The sequence below is a fragment of the Microchirus variegatus genome, assembly GCF_963457635.1.
Source record: "Microchirus variegatus genome assembly, chromosome: 4".
In the NCBI taxonomy this organism is placed as follows: Eukaryota; Metazoa; Chordata; class Actinopteri; order Pleuronectiformes; family Soleidae; genus Microchirus; species Microchirus variegatus.
In genome coordinates, this window is record NC_139805.1 from 25,533,173 (window position 1) to 25,547,188 (window position 14,016).

Here is a 14,016-nt window from a genome sequence, read left to right on the forward strand (position 1 = left end):
ACATCATTTGAGTCATTGTGAGCTGGGAAAGTTAAGGCAAACATTGACAAATACAACCTATTATAGAGAGAGGAGAAGTACCGGTGAAGGAAAACAAATAACAGCTTTGAACTCTGAACTCATTGGTTGGGTTTTTTGTGGTAGTTTGCGACCTCCTGATGAAGTGTCAGTGTGCCCGAGGAGCAGAGTCAGGAGAGACCGACACAGACATGGAGCTCATGGAGCTGGGTTCTACACTCAGTGCTGTGAGGAGTCAGAGGGTTCTGATCGGCAACACGCTCTGCCCTGCTGTCGTCACCATGAGGGATGGAAAAATCCAGGAAATTCTCCCAGAGAGCAGCTGTTCTGTGGAGGTAAGCTGGTGCTAACACTGAGGTAAGAGCACAGACTCAGACTATTCAACCGGCGGCTCGTGAGCCACATGTGGCACATCCCTGCATACATTCCTACAGTTGTCTGACAGGTTTGACAGCACAGGTCTCCGTTTTCATGTTTACCTTATTTCAAAGAGAAGCAAACGCTAATGTTGTGCACCTAATACTGTGCACTTTTTAATGCATTGTGAGGTGTATGAAGAACTGATATTTTTAAACGTGTCCTCACCTGCAGCCAGTCATTTTACTGCAATAAATAATTAATTTAATAAACGTGTTATTTAAAAGACTCGCACACTTTTCTAACGTGAAATCACATTGGAGTTAAGAGATATGTAATAGGCTATAGTTGATACAGCTGCAATGCGATCATTGTTATCACTGCAACAGCCTTTTTTTTTTAAATTCGCTGTCTTTCATTTTATCCCTCGTCTAATCTGGAAAACACTTTTGTGCTCATGCTATTTTTTACAAAAACGTTTATGTTTATGTTGATTAGTATTAAACTCAACTCAAGCGCCAGTAGATTATAAATTGTACTTCAAGTGTTGGTCTACAGATGGTTGACTACACTCTTAGAAATAAAAGTGCTAAGTAGAATATAAGGTTCTTGGCTTGTCCTCATAGGAGAACCCTTTTTGGCTCCAGGTAGAACCCTTTTATAAAGGTTCCACCTGGAGCCCTTTTGGAGGATTCCACCAAGAACCCTTTTAAAACCCTTTATTCAGGAAATGGGTTTTTAAGAGGTCTCTGGATCAAAATGGTTCTTACTGGAATCATTAGTGTTACCAAGAACCCTTGAAAAACCCTTTCTTCGGGAAAGGGTTTTTCAGAAGCAGATGGTTCCAGGTAAAACCTCAGCCCTTGTAGAAGAACCCTTTTGGAACCTTTATTTCATAAAAGAGTGTATTTCTGACTTTTGTCACTTGTCAACTATTCAATAAGTGACTATCATAATAATACAGAAACTACACTTGCATCTGTAAATGTGTGTCAGGACCATGTAATTTAAGTGGAAAACAGTTGAGAACAGTACACTCTTAGAAATGGGTAATGGGGAAAAGGGTCCTTCTACAAGGGCTGAGGTTCTACCTGGAACCATTTGCTTCTGAAAAACTCTTTCCAGAAGAAAGGGTTTTTCAAGGGTTCTTGGTAACGCTAATGGTTCCAGTAAGAACCATTTTGATCCAGAGAACCCTTTAAAACCCCTTTTCAGAATAAAGGGTTTTAAAAGGGTTCTTGGTGGAACATTTATAAAAAGGTTCTACCTGGAGCCAAAAAGGGTTCTCCTATGAGGGCAAGCCGAAGAACCTTATATGGTTCTACTTAGCACTTTTATTTCTAAGAGACTCTTAACTTGTAGAGAGTCAAACATTGGGGTCATTTTCAGAGATTTCGACCCCACTGTGATTGCAGGCGTTGGACGTGGGCGACAGCGTGGTGATGCCTGGAGTCGTGGATTCTCACGTCCACGTGAACGAGCCGGGTCGCACGTCCTGGGAGGGTTTCTGGACGGCCACCAGAGCTGCTGCAGCTGGAGGGGTCACCACCATCGTAGACATGCCACTGTGAGCTTAAAATAAAAATATTAAATATTTCAACATGTTACAGAAATACAGATGTCCTTAGATACATTCATATCTAAATAGTGTTGAGCTCCAGTCATTTGAGTCATTTGTTTGTTCTACGGTTTTACCAAAGTCATTAAACTGGTTTACTTGAACACAAGGCCACTTTTTTGATTGGCGTAAATAACACGACAGTAATAAAGGGAAATTAAAGTGTTACATTGATTTTAATGACATTAAAGCAGCACTTAACAAAATGTTTCTTTAAAGATACATTTGCTCTTGATATATAAGATACAATCTTGTTTGGTTCCTGAGGAAAATGGCTCCCAAGTGTATAAAACCCATAATTTGCTTTCGGGGGAGCTTATCTGAGATGAGTCGATTTATGACAGAAGTGGTTCTGCAGCAGGTTACACGACTTAGGTTTTCATTATTATTCAGTTAGCTGAGCTATGTGTTTGTACAGGGTTTTCACGCATAGTCTTTAGCAATATATTAAAGGGAAGATTGTGAGGTGAAATGGAGGTGACTCAACCTCACTGAATGTGTCTAACATTCGTCATATGTTTTTAGAGCTGAAATAGGATTAGGGTTAGGATTAGGATTAGGGTTGTCAACTATTTTGATATTCGATGAATTGGTTTGAAGCTTTTTTCACGATTAAAATAAGATTTCTGATCGTTTTAGCTTCTTAAATGTGAATATTTTCTTCGTTTCTTCGCTCCAAGTAACAAAGAAATCATGAAAAACTGAATCATTTTGGTTTGTGGACAAAACAAGACATTGCAGAACATCAAATAGTTGCAGCTCTACATGTTTTGATGGTCGGAGGAAACCCACGCAGAAAGGTCCCACGCCAGGAATCCACCCCCAGCATCTTCTGGCTGGTTGAAAACATAGCTGTTTGTGGGGACACTAAAAAGATTTTAGCCACTTAGCAAAAGGTGAATAATATCTTATAAATATGTTAGCCATTTTATTTTGTTGTTAGAGAGAACTCCTTCAACTGTAAACAGTTTGTGTTTGTGTTCACTCCAAAGTCCAGAGAGAGAAAATCATTGATTTGACATCACAGCACACAGGAGTTGATGATCAACTGCTGTCTCCTTCATAAAGTTCAAATGTGTTAGTTGTGACTTTTGTGTCTGAAATTTGAATTTACAATGGACACAAACTTATTTTCAGCAGCTCCTGTGTCTCCACGAGCTAAAAACACGGATTTTCTCCATGGACTTTGGTACAGGAGAGTGAGCGGTTTACAAAATTATATTATATTTTTTTCATTTTGAACCCTCACAGAAACAGTGTCCCTCCAACCACCACGCTTCATAACTTCCATGAGAAGATGCAGGTGGCGGCAGGGAAGTGTTTTGTGGACACAGCCTTCTGGGGAGGTGTAATTCCAGGAAATCAGGTGGGTTTACCGTGATGGAACAGCGTGGACTTTCATGCATTTTTTAAAAAGAACAAGACAAAAACTTTCCATGTCTCCTTGCAGCTCGAGCTGCGGCCCATGATCCATGCTGGCGTGGCGGGCTTCAAGTGTTTCCTCATCCACAGCGGAGTGGAGGAGTTTCCACACGTGACTGACGGCGATCTACACGCAGCCATGAAGCAGCTGCAGGGGACAGGAAGTGTCCTCCTGGTGAATAACCAACCAACCACAGCCTCCGTAACAGTTATCATCACAGTTATATAAACTTTAGATAAATTAAATAAGGTTATTTTGCTTCTTCTAGTTCCACGCAGAGTTGGATGTTCAACCCAAAACAGAGGAAACTGCAGGTAAAGAATTACAACAACAAGCCTCTGGCGGCCTCTGCTGGTCAAATTGGCAAGTGCAAGTGTGGAAGCACAGGCAAACTAACACTCCGTGAGGTGAAGTAATTATTATAACAGCCCACAGTGTGAATGTTTGACATTTTATTCTCACACACATTTGACATTAGCAACTGTGAGTGGTAATATACTCGATAAGTGGTTTATTATATATTAGTTTATACAAGATTGGATAGATTAGAAGAAAATCAAATCTGTATTTTTGTGCGACGAAGATACGATGAAGGTCAAATCTTTATTTTAAATAACTGTTAAAAACTGGTGGGAATTTACATTGTTCGCAGGGAAGGTGACCAAAAAATGACCTCTTGTGTAAATATGGGTGCCCAGGTAATTACACCCAGATAAAATAGTCTAAATCTCATATTGTTAAGTATAGCGTTACTATTATTGTAGTATAATGCACCTTCATATTACCTGTATTGTTTAATTTCTCTTGATCGTAATGTATACTCAGAGCCTTAGCAACAGGGTAGGCAAACTAGGCCTCACAGCAATGACACCAGGTCGTTTACCACCTAAAGGGGCCCACACTCATTTGTTGTCAAGAGTCTGTGCTGGATATCACATCTCTGAAGTCCCTCTTTGCTTTGTGCCCCCAGAGACTGTAGAAACAACTCTGTGTCGACTCTATATTTCTATCTAGAGAAACTACTGTATAATTAACTGATGAATTTCCAATACTTTCTGATTCTATAGGACTCATTTCTATCATCATAAAAGCTGTATCCTCCTATTAGAATACGAAAAAGTCACATAATTATACTGAATCAGTGTTGATGCGTTTCAAACCTTTTCCACCTCAGACCCTCGTCAGTACTCCACCTTCCTTCAGTCCAGGCCTGACGTCATGGAGATGGAGGCCATTCGCATGGTGACAGATCTCTGCCTGCAATACCAGTAATAATGAAAAAAAGCACACACTCAATAATACACCCAATCATACACTCTTAGAAATAAGGGTTCCAAAAGTGGCCTTCTACAAGGGCTGAGGTTCTACCTGGAACCATTTGCTTCTGCAAAAAAACAGAATAAAGGGTATTTCATTCTTTATAAAAAGGTTCTACCTGGAGCCAAAAAGGGTTCTCCTATGAGGACAAGCCGAATAATCTTATATGGTTCTACTTAGCACTTTTATTTCTAAGAGTGTATAACTGCAGATCATGTTTATGTTAGTCACCGACACCTCACAAACCTGTTCTTGAGTCACAAACCCGTTCTTGAGTCACAAACCTGTCTGTGCCACAGGGTTCGCTGCCACATCGTTCACTTATCATCTGCAAAGCCGCTGGCTCTGATCCAGAAGGCCCGACAGGCCGGAGCGCCGCTGACCGTGGAGACGACCCACCACTACCTGAGCCTGAGCGCCGAGAGCATTCCTGCAGGAGCCACACAGTTCAAGTGCTGCCCCCCCATCAGAGGAGCCGAGAACAGGGTGAAAGAACCAGCACCAGAGCGGATAATGACTGTACTTTACACATTTGAATTCACACTTTTACTCACTCACATCATGGTTTGGTTGTGTCACCATCAGGAGCTGCTGTGGTCAGCGCTGAGAGACGGGCAGATCGACATGGTGGTGTCCGATCACTCTCCCTGCACGCCTGATCTGAAGAACATGGAGAGTGGAGACTTCACTGAGGCCTGGGGAGGCATCTCTTCACTGCAATTTGGTAAAATATATACTGAAGTATGCCACATATTGCCCTAAATAAGAGAGGTTCTGACACATACTCAACTGTGCTGTGTGCACTGAGAACCAGCCCGAGACATGGACGCATGATTTCAGCGAGTTAAAGGTACCATATGTAAGAATGTGGCCAAAAACGGTTACTACATTCAAATTCAAAATACCGAGGTCTTTTAGGTTTCGTTTTCTGACGTAACTGGCAACCCGTGGTTGCTCGGCAGCTGAGACTCTACTGACTGCAATGATTGGTAGACGGCGGTGGGTGGCGCCACATGCCAAAACATGATTTCAAAACATAAACATGATTTGCAGCCTGCAAAATATTTTTTTTTAATGCAAATACTTTGGCTGTACTGTTGTTGTTGGTGAGTTCAGTTTGTTATATGAACATTATTACTGAGTCTCTGTGACATATTAGGAGGATTTTATGGCCAATTGCTTTAGATTTATTACATAATGCACCTTAAATGAAAGGCTTACATTATTACATTATAAGATCTACACCTGTTTACGTCTATGTTATATGAAGAAGATGTTTTGCTGCTTTATTTTGCTGTAAAACTGTCTTTTTTCAGCTGCAAAGGGAATTCTGTGTCACTCACTTTTGTAAACCAAAGTCCATCGAGAAAACCATCGGTTTTACACCGCGGCAAACAGGAGGCGTTCCTTTACCCTCAGTGACACTGGGCAAAGTTTGCAGGGAGGTAAACAGGAGCTGTTCAAGTTTAGAGGACGGAACGGACAATTATTTGCTCTTCAGTTTATGTCCACTATGTTTCAATGCATTGTCAAAACAGACATAAGACAATATGCAAACGATTCACCAGTAAAATAAACCTTAAGAAATATGTTCACTTTATCTTGTTGTTAAACTCTGGTCACTCTCCTGCACCAAATTCCATTGAGAAAATCAGCATTTCTAGCTCACTGGGAATAAAGGAGCTGCAGGACAATTGCTGCCTCATTTCTTACATTTTTGTCGGCGAGGTAAACTTGAAAGATGAATTGATAACAACAAAGTCTCAAGAGTTCTCATTTGACCTGATTGAATGAGGCAAGAGACTGGATCAGTATCTCTGGTGCAACGATATAAAATCACTGATTTTCTCTATGGGCTTTGGTGCAGGGGAATGAAAAGTATTACAAAGCCACGCAAACCTCTGGGTCTCAGACGAATCTGTGAGTTCATCATACAAATCCACCTAAAACTATCAACTTTGACCTATTTAATATGTAATATGTGTATATTCCACCACTAGGTTTACCTCTGTTCTGGAGCTCAGCCAGTAAGAGAGGCTTCCAGCTGTCAGACGTGGTGAGAATCCTGAGCCAGGAAACTGCTCGGCTGTGCGGCCTCGGCCAGCAGAAGGGCAGCCTCAGCCCCGGCTATGATGCTGACTTAGTTATCTGGGATCCAGAGAAAGAGTTTGAGGTAAGAAGGAAGTCCTTAACATTTATAATCAGCCTGAATCCGCTTTTGTCTCATCTTCTTCTGCACTTTACAGATTGAAGAAGCAGACATACATCATAAAAACAAGGTGCGTACTATCAACCGTTTACGGTGAATTCGGCCACAATTCACTGATGTTGTGCTTTGTGCGTTTGTGCAGATAACTCCGTATCTTGGCGTTACGCTGCGAGGATCCGTGCGTGCCACCATCCTCAGAGGACAGCTCGTGTACAGAGACGGCCGATTCTGCTCCGCACCTCTGGGCAAACACCTCCTCGTCAAGCCCAGCGCTGAAGAACAATGAATGGCTTTCATAAAGTAGTTAAAAACAGGCATTTTGTACCATTAAAGACGTTTTTCCTGCTGAAGGAAGAGGCTTCTTCTTGAACACGTTCCTAAAAGCTGCTGTCAGTGAAATACTTGCTTTATATGGCTCGATATCAATCAAGAGCAGGGGTTCACTAACCTTTTTTATACAAGGACCAGAAAGCATGTGTGTAATACTCTCTTCAGATTGGATCTTCAAGGCCTGAAGAAGATCAAACCGAGTGTGACACATTAGAACAACTAAACCTTAAAATACCGTTTAAAAAAAAAAACTTATTTGATCAGGTAATCTGTTGTTTGAATTAGATTTAGAATTGTAAAAACTCCCTGGATTAGAACCAACAACTCTCCGGTTACAAGACCAATTTCTTTCTTCTTACCCACAGGTTAGTTAACACTTTAAGGTACGCACCAAGAAAAAAGCAAAGAAAAAACAATTTCTTTGCATTTTTTATTATTTTATTTTATTTTATTTAGTTATGATAACAATAATGACAATCAATATATATATATATATATATTTTTTTTATTTATTTAATTAGACCCTACAGTATTTCAGATACAGGCCTCTACCAAACGGGTGAGACATCTGTTCATAATAAACCTGGTTTGCATAGTTCATAAAGTACAACATTCAGAAAAAGTCACATTAATTTAGTGTTAGTGCTAGAGTTAGAGTTCAGCTTGATGCATTTTTCAATGACATATAGTCATTCTGAGATACTTTTTGCTTTTGAGACTAAAGTCAGCTCACTGTCAAAGTGCATCAGAGCAAATGGATCATTTCCTGAATTTCAAAAATTCATTAAAATTATTCCTTAAGAGGTTTGCAAATATTTTCAACGGATCCTTGTTCAGGGCGATGCCGACTATTATGATGGTAAATTTCAAATCATTCTGAGATACTTTTTGTTTTTGAGATTAAAGTCAGCTCGCTGTAATTTCACTGATGTTCTGTAGTAAAGCACTGTTTATTAAAAAAAACACCTTAATACTGTTGAAATTCTGCCATAAATTCAGAGAAATGATTTACAGTGTAGGATCATTGTTGGAGTTCTTAAAAATACCTCATTTAAATCTATGAAAAGATGATAAAACCTCAAATTACTCCGTCATTGTAGCATACACAGTTACAGTATATGGGCCAACAGAGCAGTGTAATGTCTAAACCTGAAGGATCAATAATTAACATGTGAGCACGTCAACATCCTTATCTGTGAGTGTAGGAAAGCTTTGAGGGAGCTGAGTGTTGACAGAAGAGGAAAATGTAGTCACTGACCTGAGGGTCTGACTATTACTGATCACACAGACGGGGTGTGCTGTTCATTCCAGGCTTTTAATCTTCGTCTTTCTCTCTCTCACACACATACACACACACAATCCTGTGTTGTGGTCAGTGTTGGAAACATGTCTTCTCTCTACGTTCCTCCACCAAAGTGTCTGCAGAAACCACTGACGGTTCCTCATCGTCACATGTTTGGACCTGGACCGTCTAACGTTCCTGCTCGTATCCTGGAGGCCGGAGCCAAACCTGTGATTGGACACATGCATCCAGAGATTTTTGAGGTAACAATACAGTTTCATATATATATATATATTTATACATAAAAATAATGATAATATAGGTTTTTCAGGAAGAGACATAATCTTTGTCTTGTTTGTGTAAAACGTGTTTCTATCTACATGGTTCACAGAGGAGAAATGACCCTGAGACAAAGACAAGTTTCCACATTGTGGACAATTTAAAATGAAAACTTAAATTTCATAGCAACTGTACTTCCAAATTTCTGTTTCACACTTCGTCAAATTCAACTCACGTATAGTTATTTGGCATTGGAAGATTCAAATTTGGATACAAAACAGGATCCAAAACAAAATATGAATTAAAAGCAAAGGGAAAATAGGCAAACACAAGAAAATGCTGCACAACACCGTGTAATCCAGGCTATGACAGTGACAATACATTATGTTTTTAATGTATATATATACATATAATTATTCTGTATATGATATATATATTCTTATTCCATAATTACATAACAATAATAATTTTAATACTGACACAATGACTGACTAAAACCATAAAAATAAGCAACTCTGTGAATAATAATAATAGTTTTCAAATAGTATCAAAACACGGTCAAGTAGGATAAAGTGGTAGAAGATGAATGAATGAACTGCCTTGCTTTGTTGTTGTTTTTTTTCCTCACAACACATTCACGTGACATTTGCAGATAATGAACGACATCAAAAGTGGAATCCAGTACATGTTTCAGACCCGCAACACTATGACTTTAGCGGTGAGCGGCACCGGACACACAGCCATGGAGTGTGCCATCTTTAACGCAGTGGAGCCCGGGGAGAGCGTGCTGACCGAGGTCAACGGTATCTGGGGAGAGCGAGCAGCAGACATGGCCGAGAGGATTGGTATGTTAAAATTATTACCATATTATTATTTAAAAAGGAAAAACAATCATCACAGAAATCCATGTGTGTCGATCCAACAGGTGCCAGCGTAAACACCGTTGTGGCGCCCCCTGGTGGCTTCCTCACTAACGCAGAAATTGAGCAGGTTAATTTTCATGAATCATCATTTACTGATCACTGTGTGTGCAAAGTGGTAGCTCACACTGTTGTTTCATTTCAGGCGTTAGCAAAACACAGACCCGTCGTGTTCTTCCTCGCACACGGAGAATCTTCTACAGGCGTCTTACATCCTTTAGCTGGCATCGGACAGCTGTGTCACAAGTAAGACGCGAACACTCGCTCATCATCTCATGTGTCATTGTCACCTCTGTAACAAGAGCAGGGCCGGCCCAAGCCTTTATGAGGCCCCGACGGTATTTGATTCAGGGGGCCCCCTTTTTCACAACCTTGGAGCCACCTGGAATTTTATTGATACAGTATGCTAGTGGTCACAGATGTACTCAACACAACAGAGTCAGTCTTTTTCCAGAACTTAAGCAATTTTTTTTTATTATTAAAGTTGAGAGTTAAACATAGCTAATGTAAGGCTTTTAATTTGAAATTTCTCAAAAACTTTAAAAAGTAAAAATTAGTGCTAGCACGTTATGTTAACGTTAGACAGCGGTTAACGGTGTCAAAGTTAACGCGCATTAACGCATGATTCGTTTCCATGACGACTGATATGGAAAAAGACGTGCGTGATGTCATGTTTACGTGACTCACGATAGTTAAAATGAGTCTCTAAAGTAACGCTAAACTTTAAAAACAGAGGCACACATATGCAGTACACAGGTACGCTGGTTATTTGTAGTGCTGCTCTTTTCGTTTAATAAACATGCTGCTCCAGTTGGACTGCAGGTGCGCTAAAGGCGCTAACGGCGCTAACGGAGCTAACTGGTAAACGGTGCCTGGACTCCGGTGCCGTGGCACGTAAACATGATGTCACACGCATCTTTTTCAAGTCAGTCGTCATGGAAACGCGGCATGTGTTAATGTGCGTTAACGTTAACTGCCGTTAATGCGTTAGCGTGCCCAGCACTAGTAAAAATGTCTAATTACTTAATCAATATCTTATCACAGATCTGTCTAATGAAGAATATGAAATGACATTAAAAAGATAAAATACTGGATTTAGAGACTTTCACAGATAAAAAGGATATTTGATGTTGGCTTATCAATAATCAAATCAAAGGAGTCGTGGTTGTTGCTGTATTAATATTTATGATTGCCGTTTACAGGTATGACTGCCTGTTCCTCGTAGACTCTGTGGCGTCAGTTGGTGGAGCTCCACTACACATGGACCGGCAAGGTAACTTCGCCGGTTACTTCACAGATTAGCTTTGTATTATTAGAATGGGGGTATATTTTTGGAAAAATTGTGCTTCACAACCTCAGTTTCGCCTGAGTCTAGAAATATCTTCATTCTTTTTTTTGTTATGTGCCCACCAGTGACACTAAGTGCTGTTAGCGTAACTGTTAGCAAAGATGGCGGACACTGTTTACATTCTGGGAATGAGGTCCCGTGGGTCTAAAAGTATGGAATTAGCGTTGCATTTTCAAGGCTCGGACCAAGTGTCACTGGTGGGCGAAATTGAGATTGGGAATTTTTTTCAAGAATTCTACCCCGATTCTAGTAATACAAAGCTATGATTGCAAATTGGTGAAGAGTTAATCTGTGACAAAGTTCACTATTCTATGCTAAATCATCAATCATAAATCAAAAATATATGATATAATAATGTATTCTGTTTGTATGGACAGAGATAGACATCCTGTACACTGGTTCTCAAAAGGTCCTGAACGCACCGCCAGGTACAGCACCCATCTCCTTCAGTGAGAGAGCATGGTGAGAAGAGTTTACCACTGTAAGTTATGCTGTAGATAATAGACTCAATGTGTTTTTAAGACTTAAGAATTTGTCCACCAGTCAGAAAATATTCAACCGCAAGACAAAGCCTGTGTCGTTCTTCTTGGACTTGAATTGGCTCGCGAACTACTGGGGATGTGACGGCAAACCGTCCAGAATGTAAGACCACATTAAAAAAAAATGGTTTCATCTCCCACCATCATTTTTTTAAATTTAACACATATTCTGTTTTTTTTTTTTTTCTTTCTTTCTGTAGATATCACCACACTGGTCCAGTTACTGCTTTTTATACTCTGAGGGAGAGCCTGGCTGTCCTTGTTGAAGAGGTGGGACAAGAGTATGCAGGGTTTTTAACCCTATAATTTAACAGCATCAAAGTCATTGTGATGGTTAAATGGCTTGTTGTGGGGAGATTGGGCTCTGTCTCCACTCCCGCTACCCTCTATTAGCAGAAAAACAAGCTTGCAAGATCAGGGCAAAGTCTTGGGTCTTGAGCAGTAGCATTATTTTATAAGTTTAATATGGCAGTGGTGCAGTTTTTATGACAGTAAGGATAAAGTGGTAGACAAAAGATGGATGTTTTTGCGGTGGTGTCATAAAAATGTGTACTCCAAAACTGTAGGGGGAGCTCTGTAGTGTCCATGACAGGGCAAAATATGAATTAACCGTTAACTACAGAGACAGACACAGACACATAAGGAATCATGGTGTTCGTCTCAACTAAACATCGGAAGATTTCATTCATATTTTGAAAGTCTAACACATAAATCATAATCGATACACTGTCAATTAACTTAAACATAATGTAAATTTGGGTCGTGCATAACTAATTACTTCATGTGTTGTGTGACATTTTCGTTCAGGGTCTGGAGACGTCTTGGGAAAGACATCAGAAAGTGGTGGAATATTTCCACGCTGAACTAGAAAACATGGGACTCAAACTTTTTGTTAAAGATAAAGTGAGTTTTGAGTTTCAAAATATATATATTTATTACCTATAAAACTTTGTCCTCATGTTGCCTTGCCTATAAATGTGACTTGATTTGACTCACAGAAAGCCAGGCTGCCCACGGTGACCACCATTGTTGCTCCTCATGGATACGACTGGAAGGAGATTACGAGCTACATCATGAAAACACACAATTTGGAGATTTCTGGAGGGCTTGGGCCATCGGTCGGGCTGGTGTTGCGTGTGGGACTGATGGGATGTAACAGCACCAAGGCTAAAGTAGACATGGTGCTGGCAGCTCTCAAAGATGCTTTGAAAAACTGCCATGAGAACAAACTGTGAATGTTTTGTGTTGAATGGTGCAGAGATGATTTGGGCGAATGTCTTAGATGTTGCCCTGCTACAGCACACCTGATCCAGATGAAGAGCTTATCAGGCTTTTGCAGAGCTGATCATTTCAATCAGGTGTAGGTGTGTGTGTGTGTGTGTGGGGGGGGGGCATCTAAAACACCTGAGGATACTGGGAAACGCTGTCGAAATCCATCCATCCTATCAGTAGTAATAGTTGGTGGTGTGGCTTTTACATCTGCCACAAAGTGAACCAAGTATATGAAATATATTGCTAATCTCATGAATGTGAATGCATATTTGTCACATTGCCAGATTCAGGTTTATTTTGCTGCCATTGTTTAATATTGACAATTTGAAATAAAGAATATGCTATGCTACATTCATTTCTATCTAAATGTTTTGCAGAAATTGTTCTGCTGTAGATTTGAAGTATATTATGTAGTACAGATTTTTGGTGTAACGCACACACACATAGAACTGAAACAATTACTCGATTATTAATCGATCACTAAATTAATCATCAAATATTTTGATCATCGGTTTAAGGCTTTTCTCATTATTAAAACAAGATTCCTGATTGTTATTTTCTAATTCTGTGATTTTCTAGCTTCTTAAATGTGAATATTTCCATTTCTTTGCTCCATAAAACAAAGAAATCATAAAAAAAAAAACAGTATCACTTTGGTTTGTGGACAAAAACATCATCATTTCCACGTTTGACAAACACTGATTTTGTGACATTTTCGAGAAAATAATCGATAGCTGCAGCTCTACATACACACACACACACACACACACAAATACAAATTAATAAACAAGAGGAAAAAGGTTGGAAAATGAGAAACTCATAAGAAAATCGACACAAAAGTAAATAATGAAACAGTAAACGCAAGATAAGATATTAAAACCGTGCAAATATCAACAGCCTTAGCTGCTTTTTTATTTTGTCGAGGGGAAATTCATTTCTGGTTATTGGAACAACCAATAAAAATAGTGATTGTGTGAGGTCAGCCACTTGTGACTATGTCACTCGGCTGGCCTGGGAACGCCTTGGGGTCCCCCCGGAGGAGCTGGAGGAAGTGTCCTGTGAGAGGGAAGTCTGGGCATCCCTTCCATGGATGTATAATATGAA

General features: G+C 39.9%; 2 protein-coding genes across 2 annotated transcripts; both read left to right on the forward strand.

Annotated features, from left to right (window-relative positions):
- Positions 1–209: 209 nt before the first annotated feature.
- Positions 210–7,228, forward strand: LOC310926154 (allantoinase, mitochondrial; the record flags this gene model as incomplete). Its single annotated transcript, XM_083888255.1, has 11 exons — positions 210–353; positions 1,791–1,942; positions 3,245–3,359; positions 3,444–3,590; positions 3,685–3,730; positions 4,591–4,684; positions 5,033–5,219; positions 5,319–5,457; positions 6,734–6,906; positions 6,980–7,012; positions 7,085–7,228. 11 exons carry the CDS (start codon positions 210–212, stop codon positions 7,226–7,228), a joined length of 1,374 nt encoding a protein of 457 aa, XP_083744381.1.
- A 1,430-nt stretch (positions 7,229–8,658) lies between these two features.
- On the forward strand, positions 8,659–12,875 carry agxta (alanine--glyoxylate and serine--pyruvate aminotransferase a; the record flags this gene model as incomplete). The annotated part of the gene is made up of 10 exons (XM_083888257.1): positions 8,659–8,817; positions 9,486–9,678; positions 9,759–9,823; positions 9,899–9,999; positions 10,956–11,026; positions 11,479–11,563; positions 11,645–11,743; positions 11,841–11,910; positions 12,448–12,543; positions 12,639–12,875. 10 exons carry the CDS (start codon positions 8,659–8,661, stop codon positions 12,873–12,875), a joined length of 1,176 nt encoding a protein of 391 aa, XP_083744383.1.
- Positions 12,876–14,016: the final 1,141 nt, after the last annotated feature.